Here is a 20585-nt window from a genome sequence, read left to right as displayed (position 1 = left end):
GGGAGGAGGGGGGCGGGGGAGAGGAGGCGGAGGGAAGGTGCGGGTTATGAAGGGAGGGGGGGGCTGGCTGGGAGGGGGCGGGGCGCGGGGGAGCGGGCGGGTGGGAGAGCGGGCGAGGGGGAGAGGGGGGGCGGGGGAGAAGGAGGGAGGGGACGGGGGTGGAGGAGGGGGGCGGGGGGGCTGGCGGGTGGAGGAGAGGGAGGGTGGAGAGGAGGAAGGGGAGCGGGAGGGTGAGGGAGGAGGGAGAGGGGGTTGGCGGGGAGGGAGAGGGGGCTGGCGGAGGGGGAGAGGGTGGGCGGGGAGGAGGAGGGAGGGGGTCGGGGTGGAGGAGGGGGGCGGGGGGGCTGGCGGGTGGAGGAGAGGGAGGGCGGGGAGGAGGAAGGGGAGCGGGAGGGTGAGGGAGGGGGGAGAGGGGGTTGGCGGGGGGGAGAGGGGGTTGGCAGGGAGGGAGAGGGGCTGGCGGAGGGGGAGGGGGTGGGAGGGGGTGGAGGAGGGAAGGGGCGGGGGTGGAGGAGGGGGGCGGGGGGGCTGGTGGGTGGAGGAGAGGGAGGGCGGGGAGGAGGAAGGGGAGCGGGAGGGTGAGGGAGGAGGGAGAGGGGGCTGTCGAGGAGAGAGGGAGAGGGGGCTGGTGAGGGGAGGGAGAGGGGGGGCAGCGAGGGTGAGGGTGAGGGAGAGGGAGACGGGGCTGGCTGAGAGAGGAGAGAGAGGGGGGGGACAGCAGAGATCACGGGGAGGGGAGCAGCTTCCTGGTCTCTATCTTCTCCATTCTTCACAGGATGATGAAGGCAAATGTCAAAATAATTGTGGCTCTGTTCTCTTGTAAAAGGTTTGAGTGTGTGTACCAGGAGGCTGATGGTGTCTCTGTATATCACTCAATTTTGTACTATCAATTGCGTACGTGGACCTTTTGCCATCCTTTCTTGCGTGGATGAAAGAATTTTGATGTACCTTAAAGGAGTAGTCGTTTTTTTGTTGTAGGAGCAATGAAGTTGGAGGTTAAGGAGTGTTCCCTAATTCAATAGGGTCAGTCAGCTTTCTGAACTATGCTGCAGAGATGATTTTTTTTAGTCACATATTTAAGGAAAACATTCGAGCAAGGCTATGGATCTCAACAACCTCTTATTAGCATGTTAAAATGATGAAAACATAGCCTGGCTGGAATGCTACTTGGGCCATCCTAGAGAATTAAAATAGTATTTCATGAGGAACTTGGTCATGGAAGTAACAGGGGATAATGACACCTGCTCTAGGAAGATGCTTGTGCTAGACTCTAAAAAGGATTAGAGTCCTGGTTAACTCTTTTTGAACCTTTTCTGAGGTGATTTAAAATTGCATTTTGTTGCTGAATCGTGGTGTTTGCATAATCATAATTGGACATGGAAGTTATTCACTATATCTTTGCTTGTTTCGTGCAACCACCACAGCTTTACTAAATGTGAATACAATCCTCTTTGAAGTGTTTTAAAGAGTTCTTTTGCAGACATCAGTCTTGCTGTTATGTGCTTCACAAAACCTTCAATCCCTTGAACCCTGTGAAGCAGGATCAATACTTGTACCTCTTCTCAAATATAGCTTTCCCCCTGGATGCAGCTACTTTATGAAGCTACACTTTGCATGTGGCTTCTCTCTTTTTATGATGCTGCTGTGGAAGCTATAAGTTCCACCCGGACTTTACCTCGATTAGTAGATGTTGCAAAAAGCTCCACCAAAGAAAAGGTGACGCCAAAAGAAAGCCAGAGACTTAAGTCCGTTAAGATTAAATTTTCAGATTTAATATCAAATTTCCTAGTTGATATTAATCTCATTTCAGCATTGGTTTTGTAGGTGGTGCGTGTGGCTATTTTGACATTGAAAAACCTTCTTGGTAAAGGCTTTTTTGCAAATGAGATGGTCAACCTTGGATTGCCAAAGATTGTACAGAGTTTGAAACTCCAGGCTTGGAGTGATGAGGTAATTAAGGCAAAGATATAGATTTTGTTTTTCGTTTTTCTTCTGTGTAAGGAAACAAGTTTTTTCATGATATTTAGAATAATGAAGACTAATGCAATGTGTCTGTCAGGATTTGACTGAGGCACTTTCTGCTCTAGAAGATGCTCTGAAGGTCAGTATCAAAACACTGAGCTCCTTTGATAAGTACAAACAAGAAGTTATGACTGGAAATCTGGACTGGACACCTATGCACAAGGATTCTGCTTTTTGGCGTGAAAATGTCAGTAAGTTTGAAGACAATGATTTCCAGGTTCGGATTACATAACTTACATGCAATCTATCCCACATCTCTTTCTTGTGTTCTTTGCAAAAGGGGTTTCTTTGGTTCTTTTTTCATAGATATTGCACTTTAGACTCTGGCTGTCGTTGTTGATTACTGGGGCCTTCTTTGTGGATGTCATAGTTTTACTCATCCTAGATTTTGAAGCACAACACAGCCAAAGCATGCAGGGCAATGCATCCATCTCATCCTTAAAACTCTCGAAAGAGATGACATGGCAAATTTTCAAAACATTAACGTTGCACAACTTTACGGGTTTGGAAGTGGTAAAAGAAGATTGAAATAATTGGTTATAACCCATGATCTCAGGCTCAACCATATATAAATGATTTGAAATGGCATTTTTTCGTAAAGAACATTTTGATTATGAAAGTCTGAAATTCGACATTGTTTATAATCAGCCTTTCATGATCAAAATGACGTTCTTTATGAAAAATGCCATTTGTAATCGTTTATATATGGTTGAGCCTAAAATCATGGTTTATAATCCTTTATTTCAATCTTCTTTTGATATTTTGATAATTTTTATAGAAGCTTGAAATTTCTGCATGATCCTAATTTCTTACGTTTCTTGACTCATTGTAATCTTTAACCTGTAAGAGTTAGTATGGATCTATGAACTTCCAAACAAAGCGTCCAGGTCAACTAGTTAAGAGTGAAACCATCCTGATAAAATTAGTAAGAGTTTTGGTTATGTGAACATCCTCCTGATAAGGAAGTAGCTAAAACCATCTAGTTCCAAAGAGTAAATTAGTTAACAGTGAACATCATTTTGATAAGGATTCAAGGCACAAATTTCAAGGCTCGAATTTTGAAATGGCTATATTTCAGGCATTACAATGGAGCGTTAAGGGCTTGAAATGTTTTGTGTTTGAAAGTGTTGCATAATATTCACCCCAAGCATAGTAACATGTTCTGCAACACAATTGTGGGCTCATCATGAAGCTTATCATGGGCTAAGTCGCTAGGAACCCAACAATCCCCCAAAACCTGATGTCATCATAAAACATACCCAGAGTCCCACCAAGAGAGCCAACTGAATCCACTGCTTTCTTGCGGTCTGCTAGGCAACAATAGTGCCAGTTGAGGCTTGAACTATTAGTTATAAGCCTATTTGCTCTATGTCAATGCCATGTCTATGACATTCCCAACTATCTTCACAAGCTATGGACTATTGGGTTTATATCTTTATCAGTTGAAGATTGATTTTTGGACTTTTTTCCATGATCTCTCAACCTAATTGGTAAATCAATGTAGAGAAGGACAAAATTCACAAGATAACAAATAGATAAGCAAAGGGGGTGAGCTGCGCATGTATCTATGGAGAATTCTAACTCATAGTGCCTCTGGCATATGGATTCCTAATCTAGAGTCTTCTTGACATCTCGTTGATGTAGTTGCAGTGTAGGGACATGTCTACTCAAGCAGCTTTGTCGTCAAAATAGGGAGTGTTCTATGTCTTGTGAAAACATGTATGCCATGTTGCCAAGCTGGCAATAATGTTCCAAGTCATATCTAGGACGGTAAGGTGCGGTAGTTGCACATGGATAGTTGGTGCTTGTGAATTAAGGTTGTGCAAGGTCTGGGTACATATGGATGAAGCAAGAAATTGTCTGAAATATCTCAATTTTTTACAACATCTGAGCGAGTTTGCAACAGGCATGCAGACTACTGTATAGTAGGGTCTCCTTTAGAGTAGGGACGGAGGGTGAAGTAGAACTCTTCCAATTGTGCTGCACTCTACCCCTAAGCTGTCTCTTCTTGGGAATCCATATTCATAAATGTGTGTTCATCTTCGAGTTCTTCTTACAATTATCTTTGTGTGGTTTCTTTCTCAAATGAGGAACTAGAAGATATTAGGGGAACGAAGCTATAGGGTCCTAGGGAGTTGTTTATCTAGACGTTGCTCGTGATAGTCTTGTCCTTGATGCTACTAGTGGTAGTGCATAGGTCACATGTCCTTTTACTTGGATAGAATTCTCATACAAGCAATGGAGCTCATTATCCTTTCATTACTCACTTTCTCAAGATCCACTGAGAAGATTGATACATACTTGGCCAATCCATCTACTTTAGGACTTTCCTTATTCCTTGCTAATTTTTGTCCTCAATTCGTTCCAGTGGTAATTGATGGGCTTGTAATCCTCTGTTGAAATATTTTGAGATTTCATTTGCACGTTTTGTTTCGGATATGAATGTTTTTCTTCGTCTCTTTAGACTTCAATTCCCAAAACAAGATAGATCAAATGAAGCTTCAAGATCATTCTTGAACTCTGCAATTTTCTCTGCACTTGTGCCTGTGAGCAGCATATCATTGCTAAAGAATGCCATTGCAAAGCTGCTAAAGGATTCTTAGATATAGTAACAAAACAAAGACTCATAAAATTGAATATAAGAGAAGTGATTAATTTGAATAGACAAATATTAATTGGGCTGGATATCGAAATGACAGTAGGTCAACTTTTGGATATTGCTTTAAACATTGGTTCTAGGCTAATATCTTCGAGCAACAAGAAGGAAAGTAGTGCTCTTCTATCCTCTACAAAATATAAATATAGAGAGGCAACCAAGACAACTTGTGAAGCTATCTGGTTTAGGAGAATCCTTAGAGAAGCTCAACTTCGGCCAAAGAAAAACTCATTATACACAGATAAGTAGAGTTTCATTAAACTAGCCAAGAATCCAATAGTTCATACTCGAACTAAGCACATCGAAGTTCAGCACCACTTCCATGTGACAAGATCTTGAGCAATGCAAGATTTAATTTATTGCTCAACAGAACACGAATTGCTAAATATCCAACAGGTGGAACACTAGGAGTAAGTCCACCGAACAGGATTGCATCCATATTGGCCAAAAAATCTAGAGTGAGATATTGAGCAATGTGAGATTTAATCTATTCTTCAACAGAACATCAAGTGCTAAATATCCAAATGGCGTAACACTAGGAGTAAGTCCACCAATTGGGGTTGCATATGAATTAGCCAAACAGTCTAGAGTGATTGGTTCATCTTGCAAGAATTAAGCAAAAGAAAATTTCTAACATAACGGCATATGACCCCAAGGTTATAGTGCGAGTTGGCATTAATGATGGAATTCAGGCAGAGGTGGTTGCGGAGGGGTGACTTGTGCTACACAGCCTCTATGGGCACATGGGAGAGGATTGGAAGAGGAAGCCATGTAGATGGAAGGAGTAGGGCTGAGAGAGTTGAAAGGATAGAACGAAAGAGCAGAGTTGTGGCGAGGTCTATGAGAGAAACAGTGGAGCAGAAGAAGCACACAAATAACAGAGGTAGCGGGCTTCTATAGTATTTCCCTGGCGGAGGCTTCGAGTTGGTTAGAGAGAGCTTACCACCATGGGACGAAGGGCCTTTCCCCTCTGTTGAAGGTTTTAGAGGATGGGTCCGATGATCCGGCCTCTCCTTCGAAACCTTCACAGAAGCGCGTTCGTCTGCACACTGGACATCCTCCGACCACTTCGACATTGACCGCAAGCAGGCAGCTGTTTGTGGCCCATCTCTCTTCTTCATGAGTATACGCATTATCTCTTGGAACGTCAACGGGTTCCACTCATCAGGAACCCGCGGCCCCAGGAAGATGGTGCTCAGACAGGAGCTCCAGCCAGCTTTGGTGGGAAGGGTAGATGTGCTCCTATTGCAGGAACACAAGCTTTCGGCTTCTCAGACCAGTAAGTGTGGGAAGGTCCTCATAGGACGCTCCCACACCTATTGGGAACCTTCGATTGGCGAGCAGGGGAGGAGCGGGGGTGTCTGTACCTCCATCGACGCTTCTCTAGTTCAGCATGTGTGTGGTTTTGGCACCTTGATCCCAGGACGAGCGCTTTGGGTGGGCTTGAATATTGAGGGATCCCGCATCGGCATCCTCAATATCTATGCCCCAACCGACCTTAGACGCGGAGAGCCGCTTTCTGGAGCTCTTTGACAGACTTATTGCTAGAGATGGATTCTTGGATTGTAGGAGGGGATTTCAATAACCTTGAGGCTTTAGAGGATCAGCACGGACGGGGCCCAGAGTTCCCCGGTATAGCTCAGGCGGAGCAGGCGGAATGGGACTCCTTCTGGTTCGCATTGGGAGGTCGGGACAGTTGGAGGGAGCCTTCCTTTTGTAGATGGACAGGGAGCTTGGACTTCTCTTGGGGTTACAGGAGGGAGGGAGGCAGACTTTTGGAGCGGTTGGGCCGTTTCTATGTCAGTGATTGGGCGATAGGCAGAGGTGGAGAGTCAGGGGTGGTTCCAGAGACGACTCTCTCTAATTATGCCCCAGTCATCCTAGTCCTGGACTCAGCCTCATTCCTTACCTCCCCGCTCGTGCCGGATCCCAGACTCCATCTATTCTAGAGCAGCGGTTCGCAGTAGGATAGTGGACCTGTGGGAGCAAGATTGGGACCCCATGGGGGATATGGCAGCTCAGGTAGCTCAGGTTCTTGTCGAGTCTAGTCTCATATGTCAGCAGGAGGTGACTATGGTCAGGCAGCAGTGGTGGGCGAAGGAGAGGGGTCTCATACGAGACCTTGCCTCGATACAGCGGATGCAGCAGTCTTCTCCAAGCTCTGAGGAGCTCAGACGACAGGAGGTTAGAGCCCGAGCCATGTTAGAGGAGATCACCTAGCGACGCTCAGAGTTCTCGTTTCACGCTTCCAAGTCCTTTTGGGCTAGGAAAGGTGAGAGGATGTGCAGAGAGTTCTTTAGGACTCATGGCGAGAGGTCAGTAGGGGAACAACTCCGATCTCTTAGAGCGCAGGATGGTAGTGTCAGGAAAGATCCAGACGAGGTCAGGGACTTGGCGACAGATTTCTACAGATCCCTGTTCGAGCTGGAGTCCCCAGACCCTCGCGCCCGTCGGTGCAGGGAGGAGGTGTGGAGGTATACGCTGTCGCTCGTGCAACCTAGCATGAGTGGAACCCTTATCGCCCCATTCACCGTGGCAGAGATGCAGGATGCTGTGAGCGATATTGACGGGCGGAAATACCCAGGTGAGGATGGGCTCTCTAGAGCTTTCTTCACCACCTTTTGGGAGCAGATCCATCAGCCCTTGCTCGCAGCCTTCCAGCATATCTTCTCTAGCGGACAGATGCGAGAGAGCCTTGCGACAGGCTTGATTTGCCTCATCCCCAAAGGGGGGGACCGTCAGGAGATCAGACAGTGGCGCCCTATCACCCTCCTCCCGATTGCCTAAAAAATCCTCGCCAAGATGATCAGTAGCCGCATTCGACCCTCTGCTACATGACTTGATCCACGACACCCAGACTGGTTTTGTCCAAGATCGCAGCATTTTGGACAACATCTTCACATCCTCAGAGGCGACGGAGTGGGCCCAACATAGTGGCCAGCACCTTGCCATACTCCTTCTTGACTTTGAGAAGGCGTACGACAGGGTAGACTGGTCCTTCTTGGAGGGCACACTTTCTCGGTTCGGTTTCTCGGACGAGTGGATCAGAGGTATTGCTAGCCTCTACAGATTGGCCTCCAGCCGGGTTATCATCAGTGGCAGGATGGGGGAGAGATTCACCCTCGAGCGCTCGGTACGTCAGGGCTGCCCGCTTGCGCCCTACTTCTTTCTATTTTTTGCGGAGGCCATGACTCACTTCCTACGAGCCCGTACCACTGGTCTTCGAGGGATGCGCCTCCCTATTCGGGACGATGCAGAACTTCTGGACTCCGAGTATGCAGACGACACGGCCCTGTATGTGCAAGATGATATCGAGTCACTGGAGCGAGTGAGACTGTCTTTAGGGGTTTTTTGCCTAGCCGATGGGGCGAAAATCAACTGGCATAAGTCAGTTGGTTTTCTTACGGATCTGGGAGCAGCGCACAATGGGGTATTTTCCTGGGGTTTCGCTGGATCCCTAGAGGACAGACGACACGCTACCTGGGATTCCAGGTAGGGTTGGATATCACGCCGGCTCTGGGCAGCGCCTTCGCATCATAGGGCTGCAAGGGAAAGCGTGGCATATAGACTCCCTGATTGTTCAGGACCAGGACTGGAGACTCTGGATTTGGGAGGGCCGCTCCTTCACAGAGGTGGAGTGGGACCCAGGGGAGTGACGCTGGCCACCACTGGAGACCTTAGAGAACCCTACCCCCTTCTTCCCATACAGCGCGCGTACTGGTAGGCGTGCTCTTGGGGCTCTCCAGTGCAGGCTACCCACCCAGGCACATAGCTCGTATGCCCAAGGTATATCTCTGGTCTTTCTTCGTACATTCTGGAAGACTCTTTGGGCAAGTTGGTGGCCGAGGAAGATCTCTTACTTTCTTTGGATGTTGGTCCACAAGGGGCTGCTAGTTGGGAGATGGCTGAGGCAGATGGGGCAGGAGGGGCACTGCCAGATGTGTTTTCAGAGGAGTCGTCCTTGAAGCACTGCCTTTGGAGCTGTTCGCATGCTCAGACAGTGTGGAAGGGAGTCATGGGGATCTTAGCGAGGGCTGCACCTGAGCTAGGACCGGTCACTTGGGGAGCCGTTTGCTGGTGCAGCACCGAGATGGGACATCACTTGGCTTATGAGTTCTCTTGGCAGGATCCGGTTTTTTTCATCACGCAGGCCACCTGGGTATACATGGAAAGCTTCCCATGGCATTTGACAGAGACAGATGCAGGAGCGATGACTCGGCACCCAGTTTGGGAGATCATAGGGAGTATTGTAGGCTGGATAGGTTCAAAACATAGCCACCCAAACCACTCTTTCTTGGAAAAAGGGTGAAATATGTCCTTCTGGACTTCCAGATGCGCGCAGACCTTAGGAGATCAGGCTTCTTCTGCTACCCATACCCTAGCGGACATCTGGAGCACGATCATTCACACGCTCAAGGGTCAGTGGGATTAGATTCAGGGGGAGTCCCGAGCAGGGAAGGAGAAGAGACGGTGCTTCCTTCGCGACTGGGACCATCAAGAGCTGTTCTTCCAGCACTCTGCTCAGAGTCTCCAGTGGCATTACTCCCCCCCACCGTGGCTGTTTGTCCACACTCAGATGATTATGCCCTGAGAGGCTTGTAATTATTTTGTTACCACGGGCTGTATCCGTTTTGCGATTACAGCCCGCTGGCCTTTAGGCCTTCTTGTACTCTCGTTTTCAAGCAATATAACTAGCACTACTTTTTGCGCAAAAAAAAAATCAAGGTGTGCAGACAAGACAGGGATTCCCACAAATGGATGAGCAGGAGCAAACATGGAAAAGCTGATAGTGTATGAGCAGCAAAGGGGACTGATGGATTTTCGCTATATTGGTCAAAAAATGACTATTTGTGGTCTCAAAGTAGCATGCAGTCCTGCCCATGCACACAGCCTATTTATAGGCTCCTAAAAAGACTCGTGGCAAGCTGTGTATGCCTTAAAAGACTGCATGCATGATGCCTAAACACTCATGCACTGGCTGAGGCTCATTTAATTGATGTGAGCCATCAGTTGAGCTACAGATGGCAAGGACCTCACTCGCTTGAAATTACCCCTTTTAATAGAAAAGTCCCTCCGTGCCACACGGGCATCCTTGTTTTCTCCTAATTCCTTTGCTCTGAAAAAGAAGTAAATGAAGCTTGAGCATGTGCAATCCTGGCTTAATCATTAGGATTCATACTTCACTTTGGTGTACTATGCGGAAGTTCATTGCATTGTGTTAATGTTGTGGAGGCTACTTGTGTGAGAAACACAAGTATCTGGTTCCAAGATTTAAAGAAGGTATTGGAACCGCCTCTTTCTTGGCCTGAGTTTAAAGCAAAATTCACAGGAGACTATCAAAATGAAGTTTACTGCAAATAGCTTACATCCTTGGAGGATGTAGTTCGCTTCGTGAAGACCTACGACGACACCACCATGTTGTGCATGCATGTGGTAGTTCGTTGGAGGGCAGTTTTAAAGGACACCTCTAAAAGAAAAATAACCGAGCAAAGAGGCCTACACCAACACTATTCTTCCTGTGAGCTTTCCTTAGAAGCAATGGTGTGAGGTTTCAAGAAAATTGGTAAGGACGGAAAGCAACTCCTGTGCTTCAAATGTCACAAGGCAGGGCCAAGGTCTGTATCTTTGTGGCGCCCAAGAAAAATATTGAATGGGATAAAAGAAAAGTAGTTCATGTGAGAGGTTTCTATGCCAGGTAAATTTGCCCAGGGGAACTCTTAGTTTGGGATAGTACTGTATCTGCGGCTCCTTTGCGAATTCAAGAATATGAAGATTCATTTTCTGAAGATGGACCACGTAGATATATTGCATGGCAATGAGTGGTTCTTTTGGTTGAACCCTATGTGGATTCGTAGGCTACACTATTACTTTTTGTGTGCGTGGTCAGTTGGAGGCTAACCCTAATGGCCTTGTGGCCGAATTTTGTAATGCAGAGTATATGAATAAAGAGTGCTTTGATGTTTTTTTAATGGAAGTTGATATGATGATAGATGAGCGGGAGGTTATAGCTCATGTTTGTTTCATTAAATCATATGTTACAACTATCCTTTGCGAATCTCATAATAGTTGTAAGCCGAAAAAGAGTTATTTTTCGTGCTAAAATGAAGCAAACATTCTGAAAGTTCAGTTTTTAATATTAATAATAATCTGAAATTTTTGGACAGCCGTAATTCTGTTGTGGATGAAGCTCATTCCATGGATTTGGAAGACATACTAGCAGGATTGTGGATTCAATCCTTTTTTTTTCCAATGAAAGGACTCCACACCCTAGTGCTCTTGGCCGATTGATCGAAAGTTTGATCCCCATTGCTAGAGCTTATGGCAAACCACTCTTTCATACAGCTATCTATTTTTCAGATTATGTCACGCGCATCTGTTGGACCTTTAGTGGATTCAGAAGTGTCACTGTTGCTCCAAGGCCTGGTGGCTGAATTTTTAGATGTATCTCCATCTAAGTTAGCTTATGGTCTCCAGCCTCAGTGGAGTGTGGACCAGAAGATTGAGGTTCTCCCTAGAGATGAGTTGGTTTATATACAACCATGTAGGCCAAGCCTCAACGAAGAGGATGAAATTGCTAGGCAATTGTCAAACTATAGTTGTAATGGACATATTTGACTCGGTAAATCTCCGTGGGGTGCACCAGTTATTTTGGCGGATAAAAAGGATAGTACAATGTGCATGTGTGTCGGTTATAAAGGTCTCAATAGGGTGACCATAAAAAGTAAATATCCTTTGGCTAGGATGGATGACACTTGGATTCCTTACATGGTGCAGCCTATTTCACCAAGCTTGATCTATGTACGATGTACCATTAGATGTGTATTAGGGAGGAAGATGTCCCTAAGATGGGATTTCGTAACGGTATGGCATTATTAGTTCTTGGTGTTATCATTCAGTCTCACGAATGCACCTGCCACTTTCGATTAGATGATATTTCCATCCATATCTGGGAAAGTTTGTCATTGTATTCTTGATGACAGATTGGGGTATAGCCGTAGTGTGTCTGATCATATAGAACATCTAAAAATAGTTTTGACTATCCTTCGAAGAAAAGTTGAACATGACTTAAGTGTGAGCTCTTCAAGAGAGAACAATTATACATTAGCCACATTATCTTTGTTGACCGTGTCCATATTGATCTTGTAAAAGTTTGCGCAGTCAATGAGTGGCTCACTTTACACATGGTCTTGGAAGTGAGATCCTTTCTAGGGTTCACTCAGTTTTCCAAGACTTTCATTCGTGAGTATGCGCATAGTGCACCACCACTTTCCAAACGTGAGAAGAGAAAGGAATCCCTTATACACATATCAAATATAGATGATACATGCTTTAAGGAATTGAAGCATGCGGTGACTGTTGCACCTATGTTGCATGTTGTGTAGGCTATCTCATGGGCTATCCATAGATGCCACTTATACATTGGTATGAGCCTTGTAGGCCTAGTCATAGTCAGTTAGGACTATTGGTATAGTTAGTTTATGTACCATCTAGGTCAGTTAGGACACTTAGTCCAGTTAGGGCAATTAGCCTTAGGGTTTTGTTATGTTGGCTCTCCCTTGAGCCTCCACACTTCAGTTTTGGAGCAATCTATTACAGCATCTCGTTTTTCTTCATTGTGATTCCATTGCTTCCAACACCCAACAGTGGTATCAGAGTAGGTCGGGAATCCATTCCCTCAGCCATTGATAGCTTTCCCAAGCTGTTTGGCAGCCTTTGGAGCTTGTATTGAGCAAGTTGCTCTTACTTCTGTCTCTAGTGGGATTGTCACTCTAGAGCATGTGCTTTATGTTCCAGGCATTCGTAAGAACCTCATTTCTATTTCAGCCATTGCTACATGTGGCTTTCAGGTTATTTTTGATGGTGTGAGGTGTGCAGTGTATGATGTTACACATGCCTCTACCCCGGTTTTGACTGGCACATTGTCTAGCGGTCTTTACAGACTTGATGCTTATGACAGATGTTCAGATGATGATGCTGCACTTGCCGATGCACATGCCTTTGCTATTGATTCTACCATGGCTACCATGGCAGATACTCATTTGTGGCATGAGAGGTTTGGACACCTCAATTTTGGAGCCCTGGTGAAGTTATATAAGGAAGATATGGTTGCAGATCTTTCCAAAATGCAGATGCTTACCAAACATGTTTGTGAACCATGCTTACTTGGTAGGATGCACCATGCTGCGTTTCCCAAGGATGGGAGAGTTCTTGCTTCACGTAAGTTTTATCTAGTTCATAGTGATGTTTGTGGACCCATGAGGGTTGCAGCTCTTGGGGGGTTCTACTATTTTGTTACTTTTATTGATGATATCACCAGGTACACTTGGATTTTCGCATTAAAATCCAAGTCTGATGTTTCTTCATGCTTCAAGCACTTTTTTGCCTGGGCTGAGAATGAGAGTACTTTTTTGCCTGGGCTGAGAATGAGAGTGGGCTGGACATTGCTCACATTAATACAGACAGGGGGGTGAATACAGGTCGAAGGAGTTTGCTGTTTTTTTGGCTTCCCGTGTTATTAATCATCGATGCACGGTGCCTTATACTCCTCAACAGAATCCTGTGGCTGAACGGAAGAATAGATCGACGATGGAAATGGCCAGATGCATGTTGAAAGGCAAACATTTGCCTAATAAGTTGTGGTTGGATGCGGTCATGTGTGCAAATTACATCTTGAATAGATGTCCTACAAAGGCATTGCAGACTCTCACACCTTATGAGGCTTGGACGGGTCGTAAGCCTCGCATTTCCAACATGAGGACTTTTGGATGCTTAGCTTATGCTCATGTGCCTTCACAAAGACGCACTAAGTTGGATAATAAAGCTGTTAAATGCATTTTTCTTAGGGGCTATAAGCTATATCAGCCCCGCACGGGCAAGTGTTTTGTCAATTGGGATGTTGTATTTGATGAATCTTCCACTATGCCTTTGCTGGACTGTCAAAAACAGCCCGTTGTTGATGCCCCAGACATATTTGACAGCTTGATGCCTTTGTTTTCATCCGATGCTCGGGATGATGTTCCATTTGAGGTTGTCCCTCCTCCATTTGTTGGTCATTTACAGCCCCATGTGCATGCAGAAATTCAGCTTGATATGCCTATCATTGATCCGGATCATTTGCACTGGGCTCTTGATCAGGAGAGAGCAGAAATTCAGGAGCCTAAAAAGGTACCCCATTGGCTCCTTGACACATTAAAATACAGCAAACAAGACACTCCTCTACCAGCCCCTACGAGAGCAGCTGTCCGAAAAGAGCGTGCTAGTTTTGTTGCTTATGCTTTGGTTGCTATAGCATGCAATGAAGAGCCATTATGTCATCAAGATGCCTTTCATAATGATTGTTGGATGAAGGCCATGCAAGCTGAATTGGATTCTATCCATCAGAATGACACTTGGGAGTTGTGTGATTTGCCTTATGGCAAGAATGCCATTGGAACTAAGTGGGTTTACAAGATCAAACGGAAAGCTGATGGTTCAGTGGACCGTTACAAAGCCCATCTTGTTGCTAAGGGCTATGCTCAGCAGCATGGCATGGACTTTGAGGAGACTTTTGCTCCCACTTCCAGGATCACTACCATTCGCATTGTTATTGCCTTTGCTGCCCACTTTCATTGGCAGATACATCAGCTTGATATTAAGATAGCTTTCCTTCATGGGCATTTGCAGGAAGAGGTCTATGTTTCCCAACCTCTTGGCTTTGAGGTTGAAGGTTCTGAAAGCAAGGTATGCTGCTTGAAAAAGGCTCTCTATGGATTGAAGCAGGCACCTCGGGCTTGGTATTTGAGAATTCATTCTCATTTGCTCACACTTGTTTTTTAGTACTGTCCTACAGAGGCTACCCTTTACATCCGCAAGCGTGGGACTGATTTGCTGATTTTAGTCCTTTATGTGGATGACATGCTTGCAACTGGGATACATGCTCAGCAGACATTTGCTATGTCTGATTTGGTCTTCTGCACTACTATCTGGGCATTCAATTTGCTAGCAATGAGGGGGGCATTTTGATGTCACAATCCAAGTACATTGGACAGCTTTTGCAGCGTTTTCAGTTTGAGGATTGCAAGCCAGTATCCACACCATTAGAGATTGATTTTCACTTCTCTTCTGAGGATGGCAGTGGTATGTGATGTCACTCTCTATCAGCAGGCAGTTGGTTGTTTGATTTACCTATGCCATACGAGACCTGATCTACACTATGCTGTCTCACAGTTGAGTAGATATATGCATAGCCTATCTATGCACCATTGGCATGCCATGAAGTGTGTTTTCAGATATCTTAAAGGCACTCAGCATTTAGGCCTTCTTTATTGGACTGATACTTCACTTGTTATGCATGGATTCACTAATAGTGATTGGGCTAGTTGTTCTGACACTCGTGTGTCACATAGTGGCAACTGTTTTATGCTTGGTACTTTATGTGTTTCTTGGTTCAGCAAGAAGCACAGTACAGTTGCTGCTTCTAGCTGTGAAGTTGAGTACAGAGCAGCTTTTACAGCTACAACGGAGTGTGTTCGTCTTCGGAAACTACTTGTAGATCTTTGTGCATGCCAGACTGCTCCTACGGTCATCTTCACTGATAGTCAAAGTGCTTTGGCTGTCGCACGGAATCCAGTTTTCCATGCTCGCACAAAGCACATTGAGGTTCACTATCACTATGTTAGAGAGCGATTATCAGCATGTGATATAGAGTTGTCTTATGTTCCCACTGAAGAGAACTTGGCAGATCTTTTTACAAAGGCTCTACCTAGACCTAAGTTTGAGGCTTTTCGGCAAGCTTTAAACTTAGTACCTTTTGTAACTTGATCTGTTGTACTCTATACAGTCATAGGTTGCTATATCCTACGGGGCGAACATGTGCAACCATGACACTAGATATTTAGGAATCCTGAGCCATTCCAGGATACTTCAACCCATACCATGGAGGGGGGCTTGTAGGCTATCTCATGGGCTATCCATAGATGCCACTTATACCTTGGTATGAGCCTTGTAGGCCTAGTTATAGTCAGTTAGGACTATTGGTATAGCTAGTTTATGTACCATTTAGGGAAGTTAGGACACTTAGTTCAGTTAGGGCAGTTAGCCCTAGGGTTTTGTTACGTTGGCTCTCCCTTGAGCCTCCACACTTCAGTTTTGCAGCAATCTATTACAGCATCTCGTTTTTCTCCATTGTGCTTCCATTTTTTAACTTCCATTGCTTCCAACACCCAACATGTAGTGGATTCGAGAAAACCATTTGTGGTTGGAACGGATGCCAGTGACTATTCTAGAGGTGGTGCGTTTAGTAGTCAGAAGCTGACTTAAGCACATGTTAAATATCCTATGCATGAAAAGAAGCTTTTGTTATAGTTCATGTATTGAAGGAATGGAGGTAGTATTTATATGGTTCGGAGTTTGTGTTGTGCACATCACTTGACTACTTCTGGTTCTTTTTTCTGAAAAAAGGGGAAAAAAATACTTCTGTACTATGCCAAACTTGTGCAGTCATAAGGCTAGATGTTTTGAGCCTATGCAGGATTTTGATTTTGAAATCTAGTACAGAAGGGGGGCCACTAATGTGGTGGCTGATGCATTAAGTTGCATTGGTTTTGTGAACTTGATGACTTTCATTGAGATCCAAAGTGATCTCTTTCTATCTGTTAAGGGCTTGTATGAGCTTGATCATTATTTCAGCCGTATATAACAAATCTAAGTTGGGGCATGCTCAATTGGTTTAAATTTAAGGGGGAAACAATCTGAGATTATTATTCCATCCGAAACAGTCTTTTGTTTCAAAAGGGTAAACTTTGCATGCCAGACGTCCAATAAACAAGGAATAAAGTCCTCTTTGAGTGTCATGACGCCTGTTGTGTTGGACATCCTTCTGTCCAATGAATGTTGGATTTGGTCAAGTAGGAATTCTATTGGCCAAAGATGCAGACTGATGTTGAATGGTTTGTTTGAGAGTGTTATCAATGCCAAGTAAGGTGGCTTGTTGCATCCATTGGAAATCCCAGATAAATTTCGATTGGATTTTTTTGTTGGATTTCCGCAAATGAAATATGGGCATGATGCCATATGGGTGGTCGCGGATGGACCGAGACGAAAATGGCCAGGTTTATTCCAACCAAGTGGACCATTTCGGCTCCACATCTGGCACAAGTGTTTGTGGAGAACTTGTTTAGCCAGGTTCATTCCAACCAAGACGACCATTTCTGCTCCACAACCGGGACAAGTGTTTGTAGAGAACTTGTTTAGTCTTACGGGCTTCCGGCTGAGATTGTTTGTGATCATGATCCTAAGCTCACAGGCGTGAAGTGCTCAAGAAGGTGGGTTAGATGGATAGACGGGGGGAGTTAATCAAATTCTTGGGGATGTGCTTTGACCATGTGTCTCGCAGAAGCAATCTGATTGGGAAGAGTAGCCTCCGATGGCTGAGTTTAAATATAATAGTGCAAAGCATTTAGCCATTAATCTGAGTCCAGTTATGTTTATGTATGAATTTCAGCCTAAGGCTCCGTGGACCGTTGGTCTGCAAAACATAAAGGTGAATTGGAATAACCACCTGATATTATTTGGAATCTGGATTCATGATTCTCTCATTTTCTTGGTGCCCATTTTGTTCGTACGCTTTTGTCTATGTAGATGACAGTTCATCTTGTGTTTGTAAAGCAAACCATTATTTTGACATCAAAAACTACAGGTTCTAGTGCAAAAAAATGAAATTGCAAGCATTGTGGTATTCTGAAAACAAGTACATGACACGTGTCTTGTGCCACACGTCTAGACGGAGTGGAAAGGGGGAGTTTCAAAAAATCATCTTTTCTTTTTGGGTTTCAAAAATGCAAACTTTATGCCCTGCATACCTTTTTCATACTAAAACTATGCCAAACAAGCTGAAAATTCACAAAACGACTTTTTACAATGCCTAAAATGCACAATCATCAATGATTTTGCTACTAGTCAGAACTTTAGACGGAAATCAGTAAATTTACAGAAATCCAGAATCTAGTGTCAGACCTGGTAGAAGGGAGGGATTGAGAGGTGCTGCCATGTGGGAGCAGGCTGGCTGCCACATGTGCAGCACATGACAGTCCTTGGATTGATGTATGCATAGCTGCATAGACACGCATTCCATATGCTTAGTAAACTCGTACGAAACACGGCAACGTTTCATATGGTCGAAACCTGTTTCAAATGAAGTTTCTTTTTCCAAGGTTCACTTGTTAAGAAAGGCGTGCAAAAATAAGCGTGATGAGGATGCATTTTAGGAGGCTTCTAGCAGCGCCAGTAGCAGTGAGGAAGAGGCTGATGGGGATATGAATGCGGATGGGGAGCAGGATGATGATAAGGCTTGACTTTTGATTTGTCACTAGTTGACAGTAGGACTCGGGATGTTTGGATTTCATTTATAGTTGACATTTTTAGAATTAGCATTGTTCTTCGTGAAGGTCCTGGGAGGATCATTGATGACTCTGGTTTCATTTTTATGCTTCTATGATATTGACACACTTGGTTCACGCTGTACTGCTGTGTACTCTTGATCTGAACCGTTTCTTTATCTACTCATGTGCACATGTGTGAATTGAGTTAAGGAATTCAACTCCAACAAATAAGGGAACAAGAATGAGTGAGCTACAGAGTTGCAAAGTGGTTGGACAAGGATTGAGATTAGTTGGAACATGTATAGGCAGACAAAGGCTCTTCCTCTTGTGCAGCTGCAAAAGAAAAGTCAAAAGTGGAACAGGTACACAAGTGAATTGGGAGGAATCAGTTGGAGGTAGTGATGCATAATTTCAGTCCCTCTCTGTCTTGAGATTGCAGTCATATGGAGGATGATGAGAGGAGGCCATGGTGCACAATGTGCACTGAAGTTAAGCATATTTCATGTACCTATCTTTTTATTTTTGGGAGGATGCAAAGCTGTGTCCCCCCCCCCCCACTTTTTCTTCTGGTGCTACATTTGGCAAACATGCATGGATGCTCCTTCTAAGCTTGATTTTGAGGTCCTGCTTATGAAACCACGATTGCTGCTTGGATTTGTTGCAAATTCATGATGCATTTGCTGCTTTAACATGTTTATGGTTATGAATAGAGCTTTCTTTGCCTTTTTTTGCTCTTTCAAGCTCGTTCTACTGTGGTTAAAGATCAAACAAACTCAGGTAGACTCAGCACAAAAGTTACAGAAGTCACTGTTTGGCTGGCTGTCTGCAGGTACTTCGTATACTGATAACTCTCCTCGACACATCCAAGGATCCAAAGACATTGTCTATTTGTTGTTATGATATTTCTCAGTTTATACAAAACCACCCATCTGGTAGGTCAATTGTGTTGGATCTGAAAGCAAAGGATCACATAATGACTCTCATGGAGCATGATAATCCTGAAGTTAGGAAAGAGGCTTTGATTTGTGTCCAAAAGCTCTTGCTGCGTGCCAAGTATGCAAGCTACTTACAGTCATAGAAGGCACTTTTTCCTCTGCTTTTGTTGATTTCTAGGAAGCTATACAACCTTTATTGGGGATTTGCAAAACTGATTGCGTATGAGTTTTATTGGTAATAAAATTTTGTGAGCTCTCTCTCTCTCTCTCTCTCTCACACACACACTTTTTTTTTTGGTGAAACTAAGAACATTATATTATGAAACATCCATTTTACAACAGGGTAGTGCTTGAGAAAACAGCCAATGCCCTATCCATCAGAAACAGTAAAAGAAAAGCTCAATGCAAGAGACATCCAAATCCTCCTCATGCAAGGCATCATATAAGGACTGCCGCAATGAGGCCCGGAAGAACTCATAAGGGTGCTGAAGAGATGAATTCAGAAATGCATGATTTCGCTAAAGCCAGAGGATTCATAATGCCCAGTATCTGTTCCAATGGAAGAAAAGAGAATACTGGGACAAAGAAGCTGATAATCTGCCAAACATCCGGAAAAACCTCGAGAACCTATGTGCTGGAAATCTGAGAGAGAAAAAATAGGAGATCAGGTCATACGACGTCGTGGCCTTTGGTAAGCTGTGGTATAGGATAACTACGGGCATGCCGCTGTGTAGCAGTTTCATGCGCCAGGACTTCGTGGCTATAACGCGGCTTGTAATCTTGGTATTATTGATTGTTAGACACTCCCTGCTTTCATTTGTGGATGATTAGTAGCTGGCACTCAAGTTAGACACTCCCTGCTTTCGCATTATGCCTCCACTTAACGCTCCTAAGTAACTGGATGTCAAGGAGCCAGCAGAACCGCGTTGGTCTTCATCTTTTGCTCCTTGCCCCCCTACGATGACTGCAACTTTCTTTCTCGCACTTCCAGTAGGGAGCAGCCAGAGTCGGATGTTTGACAAGCTCCCTACTGATGCTCACTATCAGCTAGAGGTTCTCACTATATGCATCACTGATGCTGCAAAGTCTCTCGTAGTAGATGCTACGCCACCCTCCAAAGACCTTGAGATTAACGGAGACCCTACGCCATTTCTCTCCCCCCTCGGACTTCCCTTACGTCGTTATTAGACTAGCTGGGTCTCCCAATAGGGGAGTCGCATGGGATGAGAGGGCCCTGCTGTAGATCAGCGATGAAAAGCGCTGTAGATGAGCGATGAAAAGCGATGGAGTCCTTAAGGTGAGAATCCACAGGCCCTCGCTGGCTCCCTTAAGGTGTTTATTGCTGGCCTCCTTCGAAGTTTCTTTCTCACCCCCTACAGCATTACTGGCCTTCCTTCTCGTCAGCTTGTCGTGTTACCTTTGGAGCTTCCCCCACCTACTTGTGGAAAAGCACGATGGCCCGGGCTCATCCAAGTATTCTACTGGCCCTGGCTTTGTGTTATAAAAAAGAAAACGAAATGCAGATCTGCTTACACAGTAAGGAAAAAACTATCTGCTTACACAGTAAGGAAAAAACTCCTCTAGATCTGCTTACACGAAAGGGATGGAGGCTAC

The 20585-nt window shown here is 44.9% G+C and overlaps 1 protein-coding gene across 1 annotated transcript in view; it reads left to right on the top strand.

Moving 5' to 3' along the window:
- LOC147883013 (vacuolar ATP synthase subunit H family protein) overlaps positions 1-19237 on the top strand; it is a 129530-nt gene extending 110293 nt beyond the window's left edge. The window contains exons 8-11 of the mRNA XM_087399385.1: positions 1591-1716; positions 1825-1950; positions 2060-2239; positions 18866-19237. Of these exons, the coding sequence (XP_087255511.1) occupies positions 1591-1716; positions 1825-1950; positions 2060-2239; positions 18866-19114 (681 nt within the window). The 3' untranslated portion in view covers positions 19115-19237. The remainder of the gene's footprint in view (positions 1-1590; positions 1717-1824; positions 1951-2059; positions 2240-18865) is intronic.
- Positions 19238-20585: the final 1348 nt, after the last annotated feature.

Source organism: Dipteris shenzhenensis, chromosome 28, assembly GCF_047967505.1.
Source record: "Dipteris shenzhenensis isolate YYH24624 ecotype China chromosome 28, Dip_SZ_1.0, whole genome shotgun sequence".
NCBI classification, from domain to species: Eukaryota; Viridiplantae; Streptophyta; class Polypodiopsida; order Gleicheniales; family Dipteridaceae; genus Dipteris; species Dipteris shenzhenensis.
Note: the sequence above shows the minus strand (reverse complement) of the source record. Positions and strands in the feature narration are given on the sequence as shown.